The sequence below is a fragment of the Homarus americanus genome, unplaced genomic scaffold (assembly GCF_018991925.1).
Source record: "Homarus americanus isolate GMGI-L3 unplaced genomic scaffold, GMGI_Hamer_2.0 scaffold48090, whole genome shotgun sequence".
Classification (NCBI taxonomy): domain Eukaryota; kingdom Metazoa; phylum Arthropoda; class Malacostraca; order Decapoda; family Nephropidae; genus Homarus; species Homarus americanus.
This window is the reverse complement of record NW_024753848.1, coordinates 589,684-612,714: the sequence shown is the minus strand read 5'-3', so window position 1 is coordinate 612,714 and position 23,031 is coordinate 589,684. Positions and strand designations below refer to the sequence as shown.

General features: G+C 38.5%; 1 protein-coding gene across 1 annotated transcript; it reads right to left on the bottom strand.

Annotated features, from left to right (window-relative positions):
* Positions 1 to 976: 976 nt before the first annotated feature.
* On the bottom strand, positions 977 to 22,677 carry LOC121855607 (venom phosphodiesterase 2-like). Its single transcript, XM_042350655.1, has 18 exons — positions 22,517 to 22,677; positions 17,474 to 17,518; positions 12,830 to 13,022; positions 12,243 to 12,415; positions 11,844 to 11,987; positions 11,492 to 11,608; positions 10,745 to 10,852; positions 10,083 to 10,314; positions 9,406 to 9,487; positions 8,732 to 8,867; positions 8,149 to 8,269; positions 7,066 to 7,268; positions 6,677 to 6,947; positions 6,295 to 6,413; positions 5,479 to 5,626; positions 4,823 to 5,030; positions 3,851 to 3,998; positions 977 to 3,141 (listed from the first exon to the last, which is right to left on the bottom strand). Exons 1-18 carry the CDS (start codon positions 22,583 to 22,585, stop codon positions 2,911 to 2,913), a joined length of 2,748 nt encoding a protein of 915 aa, XP_042206589.1. The 5' UTR covers positions 22,586 to 22,677; the 3' UTR covers positions 977 to 2,910.
* Positions 22,678 to 23,031: the final 354 nt, after the last annotated feature.

Below are 23,031 nucleotides of genomic sequence, written 5' to 3'. Positions count from 1 at the left end.
GTTTGTAAGTGAGTTATGTTTGGATCTACTGGTATAAGATAGGGTCTACATAATGCTACAAGTATGCTATGGTAATGCTGTACTGTATAATTTTTTTATTGCCTTATGTATCTTCAGAAATGATTATTTATGGTCGCTTAGGAGCACTGAGACAGGAGTTCCACACATTCTCAAGGAGCTTCGTGATCCGTGAACCTGTGAGTCAGACTTTGTAAAACTGTATCCAAGGAGAGAAATTTAGCAAGTAAGTTTTTTTGTCCATGTGTGTGTTCAGAACAATACTTTCGAACATGATGCCTTAAATAGTAATCAGTATTACATTTTAAATAAGCCTAAAGTCAAATCTTATACAGGTTTGATTATCAGTATCTTCTGTGTGAATTGTCCTGAGCTGTGGCGACGTGAATGAGAGTTTGTCTTGTACATTTTCTTATCATTCCCATACATACATAAGTTCTTTTTCTGTTTTAACTGACAGAGCAGATGTGTGTTCATTAATAGATTTGGCACATGACATTGTGTGTGTCATCAAATCATGCTTTCATATTACCCCGTCAGTATAACAGTGAACAACTATGGTGTAGCTTGACAACCTTTTAGCCACACAGGATTTATTTTATATTTTTTGGGCTACAAACTTCAGTAAAGAACTAGTAATATATCCATTAGCCGGAATCCCTCAAACCCGGAACTCTCTGATAGCCAAAATTTAAATTTTCCCGTAAAATCGTTCCCAAAGCCAAAATTATCTGGAAAATTCCGGCTTTGTGAACGATTTTTCGAGGGGCACATTTTCCAGAAATTTCCGAGGACGAGTTATTTTTTTCGGCTTTGAGAGTCGTTACCCGGAAATCTCTCATTCCTGAAAGTGCTCTGCACCAATTGTTCCGGCTAACGGAGATATCACAAGTTATCATGACCAATATTCTTCTGTTGTGTAGTATCATCCTCCAGAGGCTCAAAAGTAAAGATATAATCATTGATCTTAAGTTTATTATCTACAAAGAGGGACAACTTCACAGACCGTAGTAATAACACCCAGCCAACACTGTCAGACTGCAGAGTAAAACACGGGTCTTATCACCAACATCAGTAGATACATTAAATGTCATGACGGCTCAATGTGTACAAACTATGGAATGTGTGCGCGTGTGTGTATGTGGCAACCACCGTGACACACTGTTCCCATCGACCAATTAATACTCACATAAATAACTACGAATTCCTGGTGGGTTTCTTGCCACAAAACCCGCCTCTTAACTATTATTTTTATTATATTGTACAGTATAATTAAATTTCCTCTTATACAGAAATAAGGACATACTGTTTAGGTAATGTTGGGTTAAATTTATCAACAGTTTCAAGCTGCCAACATCATTGTGACACTGAAAGCCCCCTGTTGGAGCTCTAACCTTGTACAAAACTTCCCAACTCGATTCAATTTACAGTTTACGTATTAACTTAAATCCGCCAGTGAAGGAAGATCAACATAATAATGAAATTTACATTCAAGTTATTACAATTTACTCAGTTTAATTTATCCATCTTATGTGTTTACCTTTTTTAATACTATGGTGAGGATAATCCTCTTTATAAATGCCATCATCTCACATAATGCTGTAACTCCTTCCTGTGCTCACGTCTGAATATTTTCACCGTGTATATTTGTACACATAGAATTCTCCACCTGATACTGTCTCTCCGAAAAGAAACAGAACGAAGGTGGCTTTGTTACTGCTGAAGTCTGTCCATGCATCACTTAGAGTAGACTCATACACAGTAGAAAAATCATAGTTTATATACTGTAGTACATACCTCTAACTAGTACATCACCATTGTCATGAAAAATAAAATAAAATCCAAGCTTCCTAATTATTTACTGCTGGCACTAAACCTATCATCATGCACATCTTTACATATGTACAGTACACACACATCACATTTACACCATTTTATTTATAAATACAGGAACATAAAACACATCTTTACATTACTGTACACCAAAGTCCTAACAGTTCAACAGGTTTGTCTCGCAAATACTAGAAACTGTTGGCATATTTTTTCTTACAGTGGTGAGGTCAATGGTCAGGGATTAATATTGACCCCCTAGTACTAAAGGTCAATGGTCAAGGATTAATAGTGGTCCTCATTACTAAAGGTCAATGGTCAGGGATTAATATTGACCCCCTATTACTAAAAGTCAATGGTCAAGGATTAATAGTGGTCCTCATTACTAAAGGTCAAAGGTCAGTTGTCTACTATTCAACACTAACTTCTTTTTATCCTTTTAGTCCTGTTTCAAGTTTCCTCAAGTGGCCATCAGCCATATAATGTTATCAGTTGTCACCATCGCAATTTTTCTTTAATAATAAGTAATTAATTATATCAGGTAAATTATTATTATTATTACAGATGTATTATTATTGTTATTATTAATATGATTTTTTTTTTACTTCTTTTTGAAAGAATCCATTGGCCAGGGATGCAAATATTTACATGAGCTTAGGACAGACAGGTTAAAACAGTGGTGTTATGGGGAATTTCTATCATCTTAATAAGAGACGAAATGCAACCAAAAGTCTATACTGTATCACAATATTGTCATGTGTGTTTTTATACCAGAATATTCTTCACATTAGTCAACCGTCAAGAAACTGAGTATACATTTTACATCAGGCAACTGAATCACATACGATACATAATTAAACAGCCTAAAGTTAATTCAAGATTCACACTTTGTCAGTACCTACGGGGTATTTACACGATAATTTTTTTTTTACAAATATTAATCTATCACATAATTCTGCAGCTAAAGAACAACACACCACAAGTATATTAACCACTGTCATTATTTACAAATTGAAAAGAAATCTGACGAACATTGGGTAAAGAACGAGACATCACAAGTTCTCAAGTGTTATTGGTATTTACAAATTGAGAACCTTCTGATTTCCCTATCCTCTGGCTGAGCGTGAGGCCTGGCGAGGGCCCAGAGGGCGAGAGAGGCCAGATGTGAAGAGGTTGATACGTCTTATGTTTCAGGGCATCTGGTAGATACATATTCCTGAAGAAACGAAGACCCGTCAGGAGTTCCACGTCCCTTATCGTGGTCAAATGATACTGCAGGTACTCCTCATCACTCTGCAATTCATTCACAGAAAAACGGATAGGGTTAAAATTCACAAGCATAAGCGATGAAGCCACACAGGGTTCAGTTTGCTATAAGACACTACAGGGTATAAATTTCTTGGATTTATGGTAAAAATTTAATACTTTGTTTACTTTTCCGTGTTGTGTAAAAATCAGATCACAAAGCACATGGGTAATTATTGTAATTTTTTTGGTAACCTTTTAAGAAATCTGAATGCCATAGAAGGAGTAGAGGAGATCTTATCATTAATTGGTATTATTGTTTTGTTTGACCAGGAAATTACCAGAGGATCCAGAACTTCAAGAGAGAGAGAGAGACTGGGGGAGTTCTGTGTTCTTATATACTTCCCTGCTGTATACCTGACCTAACCTATCATGTTAGACTGTATTAGGAACGTGCTGCATATGTTACCCTGCTGTCTGTCTGTAGCTGTATATAAATCATTGGGAAAAACATTTTAAAAGAATTGGAAGGACTATACGGGGAATCATTAAACTGTATTATAAACACGATTCATGAACCTCCGACAACTGGTATGTTAGACACCAAGGCCTCTTTCACATGAGTATTTTTTTGTTGCATGACTTAGAAATCAATGGAGTTCAATGTGAGTCTTTCACATGGACGTCCATTGATTTCTAAACCGGGTGACAACAAAAACTCTTGTATGAAAGAGACCTAAAACCTCTCAGCTCTCACCATAAGGCAATTGTCGGGGAACTCCGTGTTGGGGAAAACAAACGCCAAGATATCGAGTGGATCACTTGAGCAGGAGGCTGAGGTTGTGTTGCCACATAAGGTGACCACAAAGAAGTAGTCACTAGGAAGCAGAGGCTTGACGTTATTTCTGGAAGATAACAAGAAGGTTTAGTTATATACATCTACTGTACATCATTCCTTGAGCAAGTTCAGTAAACCTCATTAGTAATAAAATATTGGTATCCCCTTATTTTAGGAATTTAAATAATATCTCATTATTAATTAAAAAAAAGAACAAGAGGATATTTGTAATCACAAATTATGGCTGTCGAGATGAGCAAGTCTGTCATATCTCGTAAAAAATTCAGTCGGTATCTTGGGGTAAGTGTTTCTGGTTCTTTGACAACTTAAAAAATTCCTGTCGCAGGAGTACAGTAGTCGTCTTTGTCTTTCTTCCCGATCTCCGTCCTCCAAACTCATTATGTAGATTATCACGTCTCCTTAGACATTTATATTCATACTAATTTAAATACCACAGATGAAACTCGCCAGTAGATTCATTTTATAACGCATCATTGTTGACGTTAAAACTCTTCTGCATATTGGAAGAGAACTACAGCTTTTTGTACACTGTGGTCCTGCCTACTGTTGGTGGATGCTGGGGGCAAGCATAAGTAGGTGGAGTGACATCTGTCTACTTTATTCCATTCACTGTATCTCTCACAGCTGATTCACTCAAACAAGGGAAATGGCCGTAAGATGATGGTGGTGATGATAATGTTCTCATATCTAAACCTAAATTAATAATCATTTTACTGTATATACCTCTGATATTTGTAGTAACACTTAAATACCTTGTTCTTTATAAACAGTATACAGTAATTCCAATTAATATACAATATACCTTATAATGAATTCAGAATACTGTATACTTATAATGGTGACAGTATAGTGCACAAGGGAGAAACTTACAGCACGTGCGTCACTTCATCTTGGTGGCCGTCTAGATTGTAATCAAACACTGGGCCGAGAACAACATTAATAACCCCCTTTGTAGAGGCCCAGAACCTTATGGCTTTGATCATGGCTGTGTACGCTCCCTCCTTGTAGCCAACCTTGACTGACGCCATGTTGGACAGCAGGTGACCTTCTGACATCAGGAGCTCCTCTGTTTCCATTTCTGAGGGGATGTGGAGACAAGAGGACAATTTGTACACTTTAATCATAGAAGACGCCATAGAAACATCCATTAAGGTCTTGTGGTTGCTTGTAAAATTTCAGCTGTCAGTTGATTTTGAGATCATATTACTGTACTGCATGACCAGAAAATTAATGGAAGTGATGTATAACTCAGAATTCATAGGTCAAACTGATGCTTATGCTTTGATAAATAAAATTAGAAATAACTGATTATTTAACTTGGCTCAGATATTCATGAAATAAATCCATATACAGTAATACCCAGCTACAATTTTGATCTGTGAAGCCTTTCTTATAGGTTATTGAATGGAAGTCACATTTGATAATGAGTGAAGGATGAACTGGGGTTATGTTCTGCTGCTGTAAGCATAGAACATTTCCAGTGAAATCAAATACTTCAAGATTCAGTAAATAATTATGTCACCAACCTTCAGGGAAGAGTTGGATGAGTGTGATGTTTTTAGCCTGGTACTCCTCTGTGGTCAGCAGTCTCTGGCACTGGTCCTGAGGCAGTCGTTCCAGCCTCACATCTGCCTCCCAGCATGGTAATGGCTTATCATCCATGACCCGAATTTCCTGCAGTGTCACATAGAAAACCAGATACAATAACTACGTAAGTTACTGTATATAGTACTATGTTAATGTTCAGTGCAGTAATAAGTACATTGAAACATCAGATCTCTCAACAAGGTAATGGTTCTTCATACACCAAATAAACAATCTATTATTCCATGTATAATATTAATATAATCCAAGAGGTATACATCATAATATAAGAAGAAGGATATTTGGTCAGGAAGGGAAGACATGATGGTGGTGACTGAGGTGACCTGTAGGCTTCAGGACATGTCAGGAGGGAGGATATGGGAGTTGGGTCAATTTAGCGCAATATGTCAATTACTATGTCTCCATATTATCTTTTTAGCAATAAAACTCCATATGTAATATCCATTTAGAATTAACAAAGCTAAATAAATCCAACCCAATCAATTAAAATCGTTAGTCCAAAGTCATGACAGCTGGTGATGTAGGGGTTAGCTTGGTCATCGCACCAGCAAGAGGGCCTAGTGTTCAGTTGCTGGTTCAAGAGTGTAAATACTAGACAAATTCCTCTTATGCCATACCATTATATCTATCTACCTCACAGTAATCAGGGACCTGGATAGAGACGTTAATTATTATTAAAACACATATTTATGGATGAAATTAAGAGACTGAAGAAAACGTTACAATTCAAAACTTACCTCTGGTTTGATTTCTATCCCTTCAGGCAAATACGGTTTTTCCTTTTCTGTCTGAATGATGGTTTGGTTGTTGGCAGTGAAGCTCACCCACACTCCAAGGTTCAGGGTTTCATGCAGACCTGTTGTGATTCATAGTAATTCATATCAACATACATAGAACAAATTTTTATTAATGTTTATGGAGAAAAAGGATAAAAGTGTGTGAAGTACAATAGAGAAAATCTGCCGAGGTATATAATTGAAAAATGAAGCGTGAAATCTGATATTATGGCATTATCACCCCCACCATCACCTCGTTTATCATTAATACTATCATTATCTCCACATCAATAACACCAACAGTAGAAAAAAAATATATGGCTCGTGTCACCTCAATACTAACCAATGACGTAGCCGGTATGCAGAAGTACCTTGAGCTTGCCTTCAATGGCGTCGGGGGCAGAGAACCCCGGTGAGCCCCAGGGAGCGTGGGTGTTTAAAAGTAGGGAGCGTTCGGCTTGAGTCATGGCACTTCGACCGCTAGTGTTTATATCGCTTTGACCGCCATCGTTTGCATCACTAGCTGAACTATTAGTGGCTGTCGTGTTAGCGCCGGAGACATTACTAGTGATGTTGCTGTTGTCTGGGTCACTAATTAAACTAGTTTCTTCTGGCTGAGTGTGTGAGAGAAGATATAAACATAGTTGAAGATATACAATAATTACTTCAATATCAACAATGGCAATTTATCGATTCATCTCGCTATTGACATTAAGTTATCTCGCTACTTACTATAACTTCTTCAGTCTTGTCAACAAAACACTTGCAGGATCTCTCTTGAGTGCCGTCTTCTCTCGTCTCCAAGTCCCCTTTATTATTCTGTGGCAGTTTCTCGGGCAGTGATTCAACTTCTTCCAACAATAAGTCTTTCGTTGCATCTGAAGGTGTTACAGGGACGGCGTGGCGCAGCAAATGGTTCAAACTTCCCTGAGTGCCTGTGAGAAAATGACATTTTATTATGAAATCTTTAATTATCTGGTTCCATATTTTTCTTTACATGTTATATCTCAAACTGAAATGCATTTAAGGTTGAAATTACTTACAGGTATTTTTAATATTTTCTTCAGATAAGTCAAATGAGTATGAGGTGATCAATACACAATAAGCTTATAGTCAGCAGCACCTACAGTCCCCCAGTAGCAATATCTTGTGTTAGGTATGAGCTAGATGAGCCAATAACCCTGAGATGTGTAGTGAAAAGCTGGTTTTAGCCAAGTAATGTTAATGACAATGAGCTAATTGATTTTTCCTTATTCAGGCAGGATGACATGGACAAAACAAGGGAAAGAGTCCCGAGGCTGCATGTTTATAAATCTTTACAAGTCGTGAAGAGAGGCTGTCACCACCCTACTGATGAAATACTGTAGTTAATAAGTAAATATATGTTAAGATTTATAACATTTATGATCAGCAACATTGTTTGAAAACTGGTTACATATTTACATGTTAAAGGTATTTAAGAGACAAAGCATTTCAGTTTGATACAGTAAGGAAAATGATAACTTGCATTATGACTATTAATTTCAAGAACTTCAGTACCTTGTATGTCACTAGCTTCAATAGTTTAATTAACAATAGTACGAGATAAGTAGAGTGTAAATGAAACCGAGATCCATGGACCTGAAGAGCCATTATGGGCAGTGTGGATACAGCATACTGAATACTATGAAATCAGTACACACTAGATCAATTCTATTTCCCCAAATATAAAGTCAGGTACTGTACCCTTGCACAGCTGGGTACAGTGTAGTAAGTATGTATTAATGGACTAAGATCATGGTGTGCTATACTGTCACTATAAGATGATGTTCTCACCATTATTTTCTGCTGGCGTGATGTCCACAAGTTTACACATAAGATTGTATAGTTCCACATTCCTGAAGCTATGACTGGAATAGTTCACTTTAAAATCAGGACCAAAACCTATGAAAGCAGCCTGAAAGTACACAAGAGTATCAACATAACTTACAGTAGTGATGGTTCAGTTACCATACACGTGAATAAATATTTAAACTCAAATTTAAAGCGGTTACTAAATATATAACTATTAACATTATTTACAACAGAGGGTTCAATAGGCATGACAGTCCATATGAGGCAGTGTGATCAGCAACCATAAGCCAGGAGGTGAATGCTGTATACAATCATCTGTAACAATCTTGAAGTCTACAAAAAAACAACTAATTTGACTCTGAAAGGTTACAGTGTCATGGATGATAAGTGAAATAACAGAATCAGTTATGTAAAATCCATGGAGATTAATTTTGATAACATACTGTACCTACTGCCTAATTAAGTTAACCGGTGACAGGTAAAGCGAGTCTATAATATATTCCATTTAAATATTATATCAAGTGACGGTTCAGACACTAATCAATAAATGTTAAGGAAGTCTCACCTGCATAGATGGTTCGAGGTTATTGAAGCCGTGTTCCCCATTCTTGCAGTAATTTTTGGAGTTGGTCACCACACGGGTATTAGGTTTAGTATCAAGGATCACTCTCTCGATTCTTGGGTTATTAGTGTAGTGGTACCTGCAGGATAATGTAATGGAAAACTTGAAAAGAAATCTGAAGTTAATATAAAAATGAGGAAAAAATAGAAGGTAAAACCATTAATTGTGGGACATTAATGTTGTTTTATATTTAGGGTCGAGTGATACAGGTGAAAGGTTATTGTCACTCTTGTACTCCACTGAACCTTTATTGTGGGGTTGTGTCCAGTTGTCAGTCGTAACTAGGAGGTAACATTAAGTTTACTTCTTCAGGATGCTCACATGTTTATTATCCCATAAGAACTATAAAATATATCAATCAACTATAATCTTAGGTCTTATGTTTCTTTATAATTGAACTCACCATGATGAACAGTTTAACCCCTTGTGTACCTGTGGTCTCTGTGTTGAATCAAATCATCTGACATTAACCAAATAAAATATTAAAAGTGACGCCCCATTGTGAAGGGTTTAAATAGCAAATATGACAATTGCTATTTGGCTAATGGGATAAATAGTTCCTTGTTAGAGGAGATAAATACGGAATACAGTTATTACAGCACGACCTTGTCCCTCACCTACGTGGCAGTAACCTCTTCGGCAGTGCTCTGACCCTGGGATTCTTGCAGCTCAGTGTCTGTAAAATCTCTTCCTCGGCAGCTGGGGAAAAAATATAACAAAATATATAATCACAAACTTATTTACTTATATATTTGTGCATTAAAACCCTCACCTGATCCTTATTCTCTAATTTACTCTCAAACTAGGACTGTTTACCATAAACTAAAAATTATTACAGTATTTTGAAAACCCAGTTAAGTATATGAGTCTGTCAGAATCTCCTTTGTTGGTCATGTTAGGGGTAAGAGTTATGACCCTTTGGTAATGTTGTGATGCCATTTATAAAGAGAATGTAAGAATGATCAGATTTATGGTGATTCTTGTTAACAGAAGTGGATTACTGTCAGTGTGGCTTAAAAATAAAGATGCAAAATGGAGAAAGAACTCTACACACATCATGCACTGTCAACTTAGGGTAGATTGCTTATTTAATCTGTATCATAATGAAATAGGAGAGATTTCCCTTTGAGTCAAGACCATTATGAAATTGAAAGTAGATCCCATTGACTGAACTGCCCCTTTAATACATTATTCCTGCTCTGTTTGGTCAAAAGAATTTAATAATATACAATAATAAAAAAATTGTTTACATTTTGCTTGAGAAGGTAATCAGTTAATTGTCATCTAAACTTACCTTCACCACCATTCACAGCTCTTAATCTTCCAACAGCACCAGCATAAACGTGCGCCTTGGCATCAATATCAGAGATGAAAGTCTCCAGGTAGAAGGAGGAGGTGCAGGAAGCTTGGGCGGCTCCGTGGTCAGATACAAGGATGACGTTGATGCAGTGAGTCAAGTTTCTACGATAAAGGCTGCCGAAGATCTCGTCCAACATTTTGTCGACCATTTCCAGACCATTTCTTGCCTATAAATTAATCGGAGAGGACACAACAGGTGAGTGATTGACCTCGTATCACCCTCTGGTACACTGTAACACATCACCTCAAGTAATGTAACCAGTCTGTGTTTATATAGTCCAGGTACAGTATATTGTATGCAGTACAAAATGGACAAATGAAAATATAAATTCTGTTATATTACATTTGAGTACAGTACTATATTTTCTTCACCCTATTTATTTTATTCTCTTCACCCTGGTTGGTCTCTTAGCCACTTGGGCAGTCGGTCACGTCTCTGTTACACACTTTTGGCGAATACTGGGCAGGCACTGGCTCCAGAATGTTACTACAAAACTTTAATCATATACTGGTACTGGCAAATTATACATCATAACCTTAAGAATTATTAGATCATATAAGACCACTAATTCTAAAGGTCTCCATACCGTACCATACCTCTGGAGAATTTGGTCCGAATTCTTGGATGGCCAACATCGGCTGCTCAAAGTAAACCATGATGATGTGAGGCCGTTCCTCTTCTGGCAGTGTCAACCAGTCCAACACCTGCGAAACAAAACATAGTAGCTGACAACTGATAAATAAGAGACCCAAAGATCCTCCCAGCTTGAGTTTATATTTTCCCCATGTCCACATACAGTATTAGGTATAAGATGAAAACCGATCATAGATATATTATAAACAGTCCTAATTTATGTTTTGAATAATTTTTTTTTGGTTTTAACAGCCCAGTATAATGCACAGATTCATTGTTCTAAAACCCTACAGCCAGGGGTCAGTACAGTATGACAAAATCCAACTTTATGTAAGAACCAGTTTGCCTCAGGATTTTGACATAAGGCTGGCTGTACAGTACACCCCCCCCCCATCTATATTTTAACCTTAATTGTGCGATGATAAGGACGTATTTCTAGGTGTCTTCCACTACTGTAAGATGACAGAGGTTAGATTAATTTAGAGTCTTTACCATTATCAACAGGGAAGATTTGTCCCCAGACCGCAGCCTACCTGAACACACCCGGAGACTGGCATAGAATTTTCTCGACTGGTGAGGTAAAGCAGTATTTGCAGTGCTAGTAGAATATTGTTTACATACGTAAATAAATATTGTACATACATTACAGTACATACATACATAAATACTGTACATCCACACATAGATGCATATTGTATATACATACATACCTGGGTGACTCGTGTTTCAAAGGTCTCGTTAGTCTTGTACCTCTGCCAGTAGATGGGATACCTCTGCTGTATAAGAACATCAGAACCTGCCCAGAAGTAGGTAGCCGACTTTTTACCCTGAAAGATAGAGCTACTACTTAAGTGGGTGATTGTTGTGGTGGCTTTTGTTGTAAGTAAGTAAAAGAAATAATGGCTGATCCCTTTCAAGTACTATATTTAGTACGGTATATCTGAGGCTCTTTACTCCTGTTTTTGGGATATTACATATTAAATCAGTTCCCCTCCACCTGCAACCATATTTGTCTTGAGATACAGTATACGTACCGGTAAGTGAGACCCTGAGCGACCATACCTGTTTAGTGGCTGTGTTCCATATAGGTTCTCCCTGCCACCAGGCTGAGCTCTTGGAAGTGCTCTCTGTAGGCTTGAAGTTTTTTTTGGTGATGGGGTCATACATTTCATTACCGATGATGCCATGACTTTCTGGGTAGAGTCCCTGAAGGTAAGATGAACACAGAAGACAATAAAAAAAAATACACTTGTAATGAATCTTATGTCATATTTCACCTTCAAACCAAAGAATAAAATTAGAATATGATGTAAAACTGCCAGTAATGCTGAAGATTAAATATTGTGAACACCCAGTTTATGCTAAATATTCCAAGTCCAATAAAAAAGACCAGCGTGAATGAACACTTATCGAGAAACTATAAATGTTGATAATAAATTTGACATGGACACATCACCTTACCGTAGCAATAGAATACATGTTTGGGAAGGTGGTGGTAGGGTAGGTGGGAACAAGGCTCTGTGCTGTTACACCACACCTGGCCAGATAGTTCATGGCGGGGGTGATGTCATCGCTAAGGGAGTCTGGTCGCAGGCCATCAATCCCAATCACTAGGAGAGGATGTGCTTCATAGTCTGTGGAGATACGGTTCACTGTCAATTATATCATCCTAGTACCTGTACTCTTGTAGCAGATATTAATTATTTAACATACCTGCCTGTACAGTACAGCACTTACAATCTATTATTTTCAACCATAAATCCAGGGTTTAATATTTCAAAATTCTGTATTGTAGAATGAGATCTGTGCCTCAATATATATTACTTATATTACACAATAATTTATGACTTGGTGAACAATGATTAGGTTTGTTGTCCTTAATTATGTTGTTGAAGATGACAGCTAAACCATTGCTAGTTCTATACAACCTTTAAATATAGAAACAAAAATGGCACTGTACCACTATACTCTATAGTGCATATACATTATCACTCAAACACACGAGCATCACAAGGAAAAATGAGAAACACTGGTGATGACATAGCTACCTGATGGGCACGGGTCATCACTGAGAGAGAGACAGTCCCTAGACTTGTGACGCCAGCGGACGTTAGAAGACCTCGGGGGAGGGGCTGTGGAGGCGTTGAAAGCACTGATGGCTGCAGCTGTCCTGTCACCCTCTCTCGCCTTGACACTGAGGTAGAAGCCCAGGATACAGACACCAATCAACGTTACACCAATCTGAAGTTACGGAAATAAGTTGAGGCGGCACCCACCTTCTGTAACACCGGAATAAGGTAAATAATTTTTTTACTGTAGTATATCAAATGTAAGTCATTCAAGTTTAAAATTACAGCTTTTGGGAATATTGTATAAACTAAGAAAGTGTGAGACTGAAAGGCAAAATACTACAACACCAGTACTACTTGTTCACTACAACACCAGTACTACTTGTTCACTACAACACCAGTACTACTTGTTCACTACAACACCAGTACTACTTGTTCACTACAACACCAGTACTACTTGTTCACTTCAACACCAGTACTACTTGTTCACTTCAACACCAGTACTACTTGTTCACTACAACACCAGTACTACTTGTTCACTTCAACACCAGTACTACTTGTTCACTACAACACCAGTACTACTTGTTCACTTCAACACCAGTACTACTTGTTCACTACAACACCAGTACTACTTGTTCACTACAACACCAGTACTACTTGTTCACTACAACACCAGTACTACTTGTTCACTTCAACACCAGTACTACTTGTTCACTACAACACCAGTACTACTTGTTCACTACAACACCAGTACTACTTGTTCACTACAACACCAGTACTACTTGTTCACTACAACACCAGTACTACTTGTTCTCTACAACACCAGTACTACTTGTTCACTTCAACACCAGTACTACATGTTCACTACAACACCAGTACTACTTGTTCACTACAACACCAGTACTACTTGTTCACTACAACACCAGTACTACTTGTTCACTACAACACCAGTACTACTTGTTCACTACAACACCAGTACTACTTGTTCACTACAACACCAGTACTACATGCTCATTACAACACCAGTAACATTTTACACCAATAACATTTTCATAACACCAAAAACATTTTTACAACTCCCATAACATTATTACAACACCAATACAATTTTCACAACACCAGCAACACATGTCATCCTGGACACAATAGGTGTTGGTAGTATAACTGTGTTTCAGGTTGATATTAACATTTTCTATTGCATTTTTTTTATTCCCCGCACTGCACGAGTCAGCCAGCAGGAAGGACATTCTTTGTGTCTTGTCTGTTTGTATGAGGTGGCATGGAATCTCTAGTCACAGTGGTTATGTATTGGTATAATTCACTATAGTATTACTGTATATCATTTTACTTATGATATACGGTGTTTCGTGGTCAGTATGATTATTCGTTTACACTACACCTGTACGTGATCTGAATAATCCAGAATTATCTTTGAGTTAGTCATACAGAGGTGGAGGGCAGCAGAGCACGAGGCCGGGCTGGTCATCTGAGATCCGCATTCTTTTTTATTTCCGGGATCACCTGAAGATTAGCCCCTCACTAGCATATTTACCTGATGAATAATCACCCTAACGTTACCTGGAGAAATTAACTTGGGGTAAGTTAGGTTAGGTTAGTAAACTTGATGGTGATATAGGGATAATCTTCAGGTGATCCGCACTTTTTTTCAGGAGCCGTCCCTATTGATTGATATTATCTGGGCTTTTATAAATATCTAAAAAAAATAAATAGAGGGTAAAATTGACCATTTAGTGACCAATTAGCCCAAGAGTCACCATAATGTAGTTTGCTCTGGCCTGCTCCTCATATTGCTGCAGGCGAATCGAATCTCCTTCCCGTTCTTTTGAGTCGTTTTTGCGTCAGAGTTCAGTGCTGTGTCGTCAACTATTGGTGCTCTACTGTGCTTGATAGTATTACCGTTTTTTAACATTCTTACCTCAGTAAACGTGATTCATTGTGTCTGACAACGGGGAATCAAGTGTGACTATAGTTGTGTCAAAAGAGGACAGATACTAATTACCTTGAATGTGGAGTTTGATGTGTTTGAGACGAAACATTAGGGCTTGTACCTTCTGTTGTAGTGACGTGACGTGATGGAAAGCATGAGGTAAAGAATAGAGAAAAGAACTTGAGTGCCTATAAACAACAGTGAATATTCAGAAAAGGATTATTTGGTGATAGAAATCGTGAACATGGTGAAGGCTCTCAAGTGAAAACTTTGGTGTTTGTGAAGGTGGTTTGAGATTATAAAAAGTTGTCATAGATAGATTGCCTCACTCCCTCCAGCAAGCTTCACTCCACATCACCTCATTTCTGGTAAGTCTTGGCCGCTGCCACAATAAAAAGTCTGAATACATATATACAAAATGTACCCGTGATATCAATTATTTTCATTTGCGTATTTCTACATCAGGTATATCACGATTTTTCTCGAGTATTTATCCTATCTGCGGAAAACAAATAGAACTGCATGGGGTTTACCGAATGTAAGTATTAGTGTACTGTACTATAACTAAGGGCAACATAACGCAATAAATAATGTATACTGTATACACTTAATGGTGGAGAGAAATGTTTTAAGTGTGTATAAGTGCAATAAACGGACCGAAGCGCACAACCTTGGCATACAACAGAGTGCCAATTTGACCGAATACCAATGTGTGTGTGTGCGCGTGATAACAAAGAAATGTTGAATATGCACACTTAAATAAACTCAGGGGAAGTACTCTTACTTCTAAGTTATAATACAAAAGTAAAGTTGAAGAGTAAAATCTTCCGGTGTGTGATAATGATCAACTCCAGGACACTGTTCACTATCATTCTGCAACATTTAACAGACGACACACAATTTCGAGTGACTTAGTGTTAGGAAATAGATGTAAAATATCATGTTAGATCTAGCCTTTAGATCTTGTTTAAACATCGAGAATGTGAACTTGTCTGAACCTAAGAAAGGAGTTAGACCAGTTTTTACCATCATCTATAATATTGCAACTACTAATGCAGTCGCATTACCTGTCTCTATTTGCACCTCATCAATTAATCGTTTTGCCTTATGGTAACAGTTTGTATATATAGATAAATTACGCGTGACGATTCAGTACATGAACAGTCACAACCGTAAAATCCTGGAGTGGAAGTTAATGTGGTGTGGCAGCTGTTAAAGGGAGCTTTTTACTGAGGTTGGTGAAAACATACCGCAGGGAACCATGGGAGTTGTATGATTTCAAGGGTGGATGACTGACCTCTGATCCGGCTCGTGCACTGAGTAGGCCTACGCAAAGTTAGTGTCAGGAAGTGCGTCAGGGTAACATCTGTACTGTCCTGATATCTGAAAGTTGGCGACCACAGTCCTCTTTAACCGTTTTCGGGCTGTTTTTGTCAATCTAACAAGATTTTGTGTCGCTGGTGACTCAGTTTTTAATTTAATTCATCCAGCCCAATCTCTGCCTTCCCTTGACCCTCCGGTGAACGGAATTAAAGTCACAGGAAAAAAAAAAATATATATATATATACCTGTATGATGACATTGCACGTAGGTTAGGTCAGGTCTATCCGTGCCTTTTTTTTCTTGAAATTTTCCCTGAATTCGGCCCTCCTACCCTTAACTTTACCCATTAATTGTTATTATCAGTTCATCCCCAGTTATATGACCAGAGTATCTCTTCTTTTTATGTACATTTCAAGTATTTCAATAAGTTTTTGCTCACCTAAGTACTTCTTCATATATTTTCCTGTCAAAGTTATTCTTAACATTCACCTATAACACCACACACCAAAGACCTCCAACCTCTCTCTGGTGTCTGCTGAAAGTGTCCGCGGGTCTCAAGTTCTGAACCATATATCAGTCCTTGCCATGTTAGTTTTAAGAGAAAAGGTAGTAAAATTATTTTGTGTTGGTAAATTATTTAAGGGAGGGGATGGTTGTTAATTATTTAAGGTAGAGGGTGGTTGTGTGGATTGGCAGCAGAATATTTCAAGCCATTATGTGACGTAGAGAACCGAGAGGCGTTGTGTAGTCTTGTAGGGGTTCCAATAGTTCTCAATGATTTAGCCGTTGTACCGTACTGTATAAAACACTGATACGCGGTATTTTCATGACTAATCAATTGAAAACGAAGCTGACTTGTTAGTTTTCTTGTATATATTTTATGATTTATAAGAAAAAAAAATAACAGGAAGTGAGTTGTTTTGGTGGAGTAATAATGTGGTTCGGAATCCAGTTCACTTCCTCTCACGATTGTTTCTCCCAGGAAGAACCTCGACTCCCACCTTCCTCCACCATGCAGCTTGGCAGGACCTGTGACCTATCACGTATCGTTTCTTAAAGGTTGGCAAGCATGGTAATAATTATCTTCACAAGTGACGATAAAGGCTGTCTTCTTACTTCTTTGTCGCTTTTTTTTATTATTGTATACCTATGTTGCTGATCTTTGCCAGTTGTCGTTATATATTTATCTAGTAGGTCGTCTTCCATCATCCACTGGGTGACCAACACGGCCGACTCTCTAATCATCGTGTTACCCCAGTACTGTATACTGTATGTCAACGCCGTGGAAGCTACGTGCAGTACTAGCCTACTTAAAGTCGCCACCCAACACAGTACAGCACAGCCATACTCACCAGCACAGCCAAAACAATTCTCCATTTCTTCGTGTAGAGAGGACTCTGAAAAAAAAATGTACAAATTAGATACTGTAGGAGACATCAGCTCTATACGTGCATCAAGCCCTCATTCCCCTGAATATATCACTACAAATATCACCTGAAGATTAGCACCCTAGTTTATTGCACCTGATGATTAACCACCCTAACCAAACCCTCTCAGGCAGCGTTAGAGGTGTTCAACAAGCTGGGGGGGGCTTGGACATGCTTGCTTAAGGGATGCTATACAACTTACGTACCAAATGTCTCTAAACTTCACTAAATGTTTAATGAGATTTTTTTAAATGTTTTCCTAGGGGAGAGGTATATAAGAACCCACCAAGCAGCCCTGCATCTCACTTGGTTCAGAGGTTTCACGGTGTTAAAAGCATTTACTACATATATAGGTGGGGGTGTGTGACTCTGGTAATCGTTTGAGGAAACATGGGCGATCGCAGTTTATTTCACCTGATGATTAAACACCTTAATGCTACTTGCAAGATTAGGTTAAGTTGGGTGATTAATCTCAAAGTGACATAAGTTGTTTCTTGGGATCACCTGAAGAATCGTCACCCCAGAATGTCCACCTGAAGAATCGTCACCTCAGAATGTCCACCTGAAGAATCGTCACCTCAGAATGTCCACCTGAAGAATCGTCACCCCAGAATGTCCACCTGAAGAATCGTCACCTCAGAATGTCCACCTTTAGAATCGTCACCTCAGAATGTCCACCTTAAGAATCGTCACCTCAGAATGTCCACCTGAAGAATCGTCACCCCAGAATGTCCACCTGAAGAATCGTCACCTCAGAATGTCCACCTGAAGAATCGTCACCTCAGAATGTCCACCTGAAGAATCGTCGCCCCAGAATTTGGCAGGGTGACAATTCTTTAGGTGGGATATCCTGCCAAACTCTGTGGTGACAATTCTCCAGGTGACGACCCGTTTCTTGCATTAAGATGTTTAAATTAATATTAGACTCATATTTATGTGTGGATGCAAAGTGATCGGCACACACAGGGGAGGGGTGTGTAGCGGACATTTGCTTAAGTACGACGCAATAACGTTAAATAAATAGCTTTAACTTAATTTATCAAGCAGTATATTTCCACAGATAAAAAAAACCCTGTTTAACTGGATGTTGATGTTATAATCCGCCACCTTATAATTTTGGTAAAGATAGTATTAAAAGTTCAGTTGATTTTATATTGTACACACCACGTTTTAACAATACTTTCATTAATTGATAAGATCTTTGTGCTTAATATACCGCATAAAGAACTTAACGAGGAATACAAGATAACACTGAACATCAAAACAAGCAGTCAACAAATCCAGGATGTAATAATAATAAAGTAAAGAATTTTTTTTTCTTGCCTCCTCACCGTGTCCTTGTGTGCTCCGCTTCTCGCTGGTTAGGTAGCCAGGAGGGATAAGCGGACACGTTGCTCAAGATAGTAATATATTCTCACCTTGAAGAGTAAGACACGTGTTAATAAATGAGAAAGCGATATAACTTTATTTGAAAATGTAATACTGTACAGTAATAATAATTCTTTAATAGATGAGATCCAAGAGATACAAGGTGATAGTGACAAGACGATCTTCAACCACGTCTCTATATAAATGTACGGACGGACATACCATTATAGTCTTCCATGCATAACGTGTGAACTGAGAAACACCAGTTGCTACCTTCCCACCACACCCTGGGAACGACGATTACGCATCCTGCCTCAATAAGACTCGGGTCAAATTACAATAATCCCCTTAATGTAATTGACTGGTTCGTTTACAGCTTTTGAACACATCCATAATAACACTTTTTTTAAACGCGACATCCCCAAGGTACTTTTGAGTGACTGAGATGTCTATAGTACACACCCTACGGTTTTGGTGAGCGGGAAAGTGTGCTCGCTAGTCCAGGTGTACGGTAATAGCTCGGGTGTTTTTTCATCTTTACAGCTATTAAGTGCTCGTGTCGAAGTCTCTTGCTCAGATAAGATGATCGTGACTATCTCATCCATTATCTCTCGAAAATTATTCTGGGACTTAGAAACCTTCCATATCAAGATAGGTTAAAGAAACTAAATTTGCATTCCCTAGAAAGACGAAGAGTGCGGGGAGATATGATAGAAGTATTTAAGTGGGTGAAAGGAATCAATAAAGGGGATATAGATAAAGTTCTTATAATATCCGAGCAGGATAGGACTCGGAGCAACGGATTTAAGTTGGATAAGGTTAGGTTTAGGAGGGAGATAGGAAGGAACTGGTTCACAAATAGGGTGGTGGACGAGTGGAACAAGCTTAGCAACTTTGTAGTAAGTGCTGGAACGCTGGAAAGTTTTAAAAGGAGGCTAGATAGATTCATGGATGATAGAGAGTGGTAGTAACTCTTGACAGGAGCTGCCATGCACAGTCCAACCGGCCTATTGCAGACTCCTTATTTTCTTATGTTTCATTATAATTTCTACCGGTATGTGGGATGGTGGTGTGTGTGTGTGTGTGTGTGTGTGTGTGTGTGTGTGTGTGTGTGAAGCCAGACAGACCACAATAGGACATCTGCGTACTTGAGGGAGGGAATCAAGTTGAAGTTAATTCAATTGAACCGATAAACGACACATGCCAAGCTGCCACTTAAAGAGAGTTGACTATGTGATCTTGACGTCTCCAACAAAGCTCTAATGACAATAATACATAAAGATTTAGAACAAGATCGAAAATTTACGACCCAAGTGGATGCACAGACTCGTCTATCAGGAAAAAATAACAATATGGACAACACTTATTCACAGATTTTAGAAGCAAACAGGCTTCTTCATCTTTATAAATATTTCGGACGTACTATCGTGGACAAAAGTTCGCTCCTTCCCAAACTGAAGCAGTATCGACCCGCACAGCACACCCGCACCAGATAACAATCAGGGTAAGTCAGTTCGGAGACTCATTCCCGTGTCTCAGTTTCACTACAGGGAGCGAACTTTTGTCCACGATAGTACCTCTCTGGATTACTATATACAGGAATGGAAACTTTACCCCCAGAAAGACTTAACATCATAAAAAAAAGGTTAAACAGCGACTAAGATGATTCCTGATCTATATCATCTCGATTATCCAGGTAGGCCTTACGACTAACACAATTCTTCAAGCAAGCCATGGTTGTGCAGATCTCAAAGCGACATAAAAAACTTGTAAGGGATGGGAAACGTGAACCCAGGGCGTTTTTTAGTGATGTCGCGCACCAACAATGAATCAACACAACTTCAAGGTGTCTTACAGGACGAATACCGGGTATGTTTATTCACACAGAGGGCGGTAGACCACTGGCCTCCTCTTTCTCTTCGCATGGTCACCTCTAGTTTGGGTGGCCATTAAGTAAATAAGATATATAACTTAACCTCCCCCTCCCATCAGGTGAAATATTGTAAACTTGGGGGCTTATCTTGAAGTAATCCGACCGTCACCGTCTTGAACATTACGTACACGCGCCAACAAAAATCCTGTCCCCTCGCCTACCTCTCCAGGGAACACGATACTGTTCTCAGTCAATGTGGCTCTCGTTGTCAGTTATTCTCTTATCTAAAATCCAGAGAAAATTCCCCTATTTTTACTGTACACTTGTAGTTTTTAGTGAATTTGTTTGACGATTTTCCAAATATATTTCTATCTGTCTTATACCGTACGCCACACCCCGAGTTGTATTGACATGATCGTAGCGTAGTGCAAACCCTAACGGCGAATTTCACTTTCATTTCCAACACCGTTTACACTCGTGCTTATATCGCCCTTCCCCTTTCACCGCATTATCACCATTTAAGGATTATTTTAAACCAACGAGTGAAATTTGAGAGCGATGGATAGAAGAATAAGTCAGTTCAAGTCTAGACCAACATCCTTGTATAAAATATTCATACAAACCATCCGAACTAAACACACACACACACACACAGGCGAGTACACCCATTCATAGTCTACACTAGTTTATACCGTACTATACAAAATACAAAATATACACTGAATCATTCATTACTTATATTTTAATTCGTATATTCAGGTATAAGTTTGCATAGTGATCCAGATATGCATGAACACACACACACACACATGCTGATACTTTTAATATTGGGCAACTTCCATACCTTGACCTACGCTCGCTCCCTTATCTTGACAAAAGCTTCCCCCACATATCCCGAAACAGATTCATTAACTTTTAACAGTGAAAACATTATACAAACAGGTCTTATTTACATCAACATTCAGGTCCTTACGTAATAAAATTCACAAAAATGAGAGTAAAATAACCCCGGGGAAGAACTGCAGTTTCTTGGAAGGATTATAAGAACGCAACTAACTGGCAACTGACCCCTCCGACTCACCACAAGTTTTTTTTTTGTTCATTCTGAAGTTGTCGACAGTGGGATTTGCCTTGTCTTCATTGGGAACACTACACTACAACATCCTCTATATGAAGACTAGCATCAACATCCCCACTTGCCATTGCCATAGAAATATTAAAACATTTCAATTGATTCATTCATTGGCTTATTGTGGCTTACATAGCGTGGTGGTGGTGGCCAACATCTGTTCCAGTAGTGGCCATGAGGGCAGGTGTCACGTATACCAGCACATGTGTCAGCATCTGTACGGTTCACTGTACACGTGTTATACACTAACACACACGCATACATATAGTACTTCACGTGTTAACATAATGCAATCGCGGAGACAAATTAAATTTATGTGTTATATGCTTTCAGGAAGTAACCTTAATTATAGACACTGCACAATACCGTTATTTACACCGAGTATTACACTTACAATAAACTGCCACTCGCCTGTCATATACACTTAAGATATATTGTAATATACAATATATAACATACATAGACATATATACACATGTATATGCATATATATACATGTATATATAGGCACACACATAAACACATTGACAATGAGGAAAACTTCATACAGTACAGTCAATAATTAAAGTGTGCCGTTTTTAAATAATTCCTACTGTACCTCGTATTGACTGGGCGCGAGACTTGGCGTCGGTTCCTTAATTTCCAATTCCTCCATAACACTAGCCATCTTGGGGCATACAGGAGACACTCACATGTAGCTAAAGTAAGTCATGGTATCACGCGCACAATATACACCACACTGCTGCCTGGCCTGGCTTGGTAGTACTACCCTCCCTCCCTGCCTCACTCACTCACCAAGACGCACCATCATTCTAACTCAATGGGCCCAATTACGATTTTCATTCAGTTTTTTGCCCGAGTCTCGGAGATTATTGTGTCATTCTACTCCCCCAATAAGGACTAAAGACATACAATAGTTTGAGATAGTTTTAGACATTCACGGGAAAGTTTTCGGCGAGATATTATATTTATCTAGAGTATTTCAGCTGATAGTCTCTGGAAAGTTATGAGTTGACAACACCTTGTGAAGGACTGGTGAACGCTGCTGTGGGCTGCGTGAAGGTCAGACGAGTATCCTATAGCGTATTAATCTAACACGTATTACAACTAAGA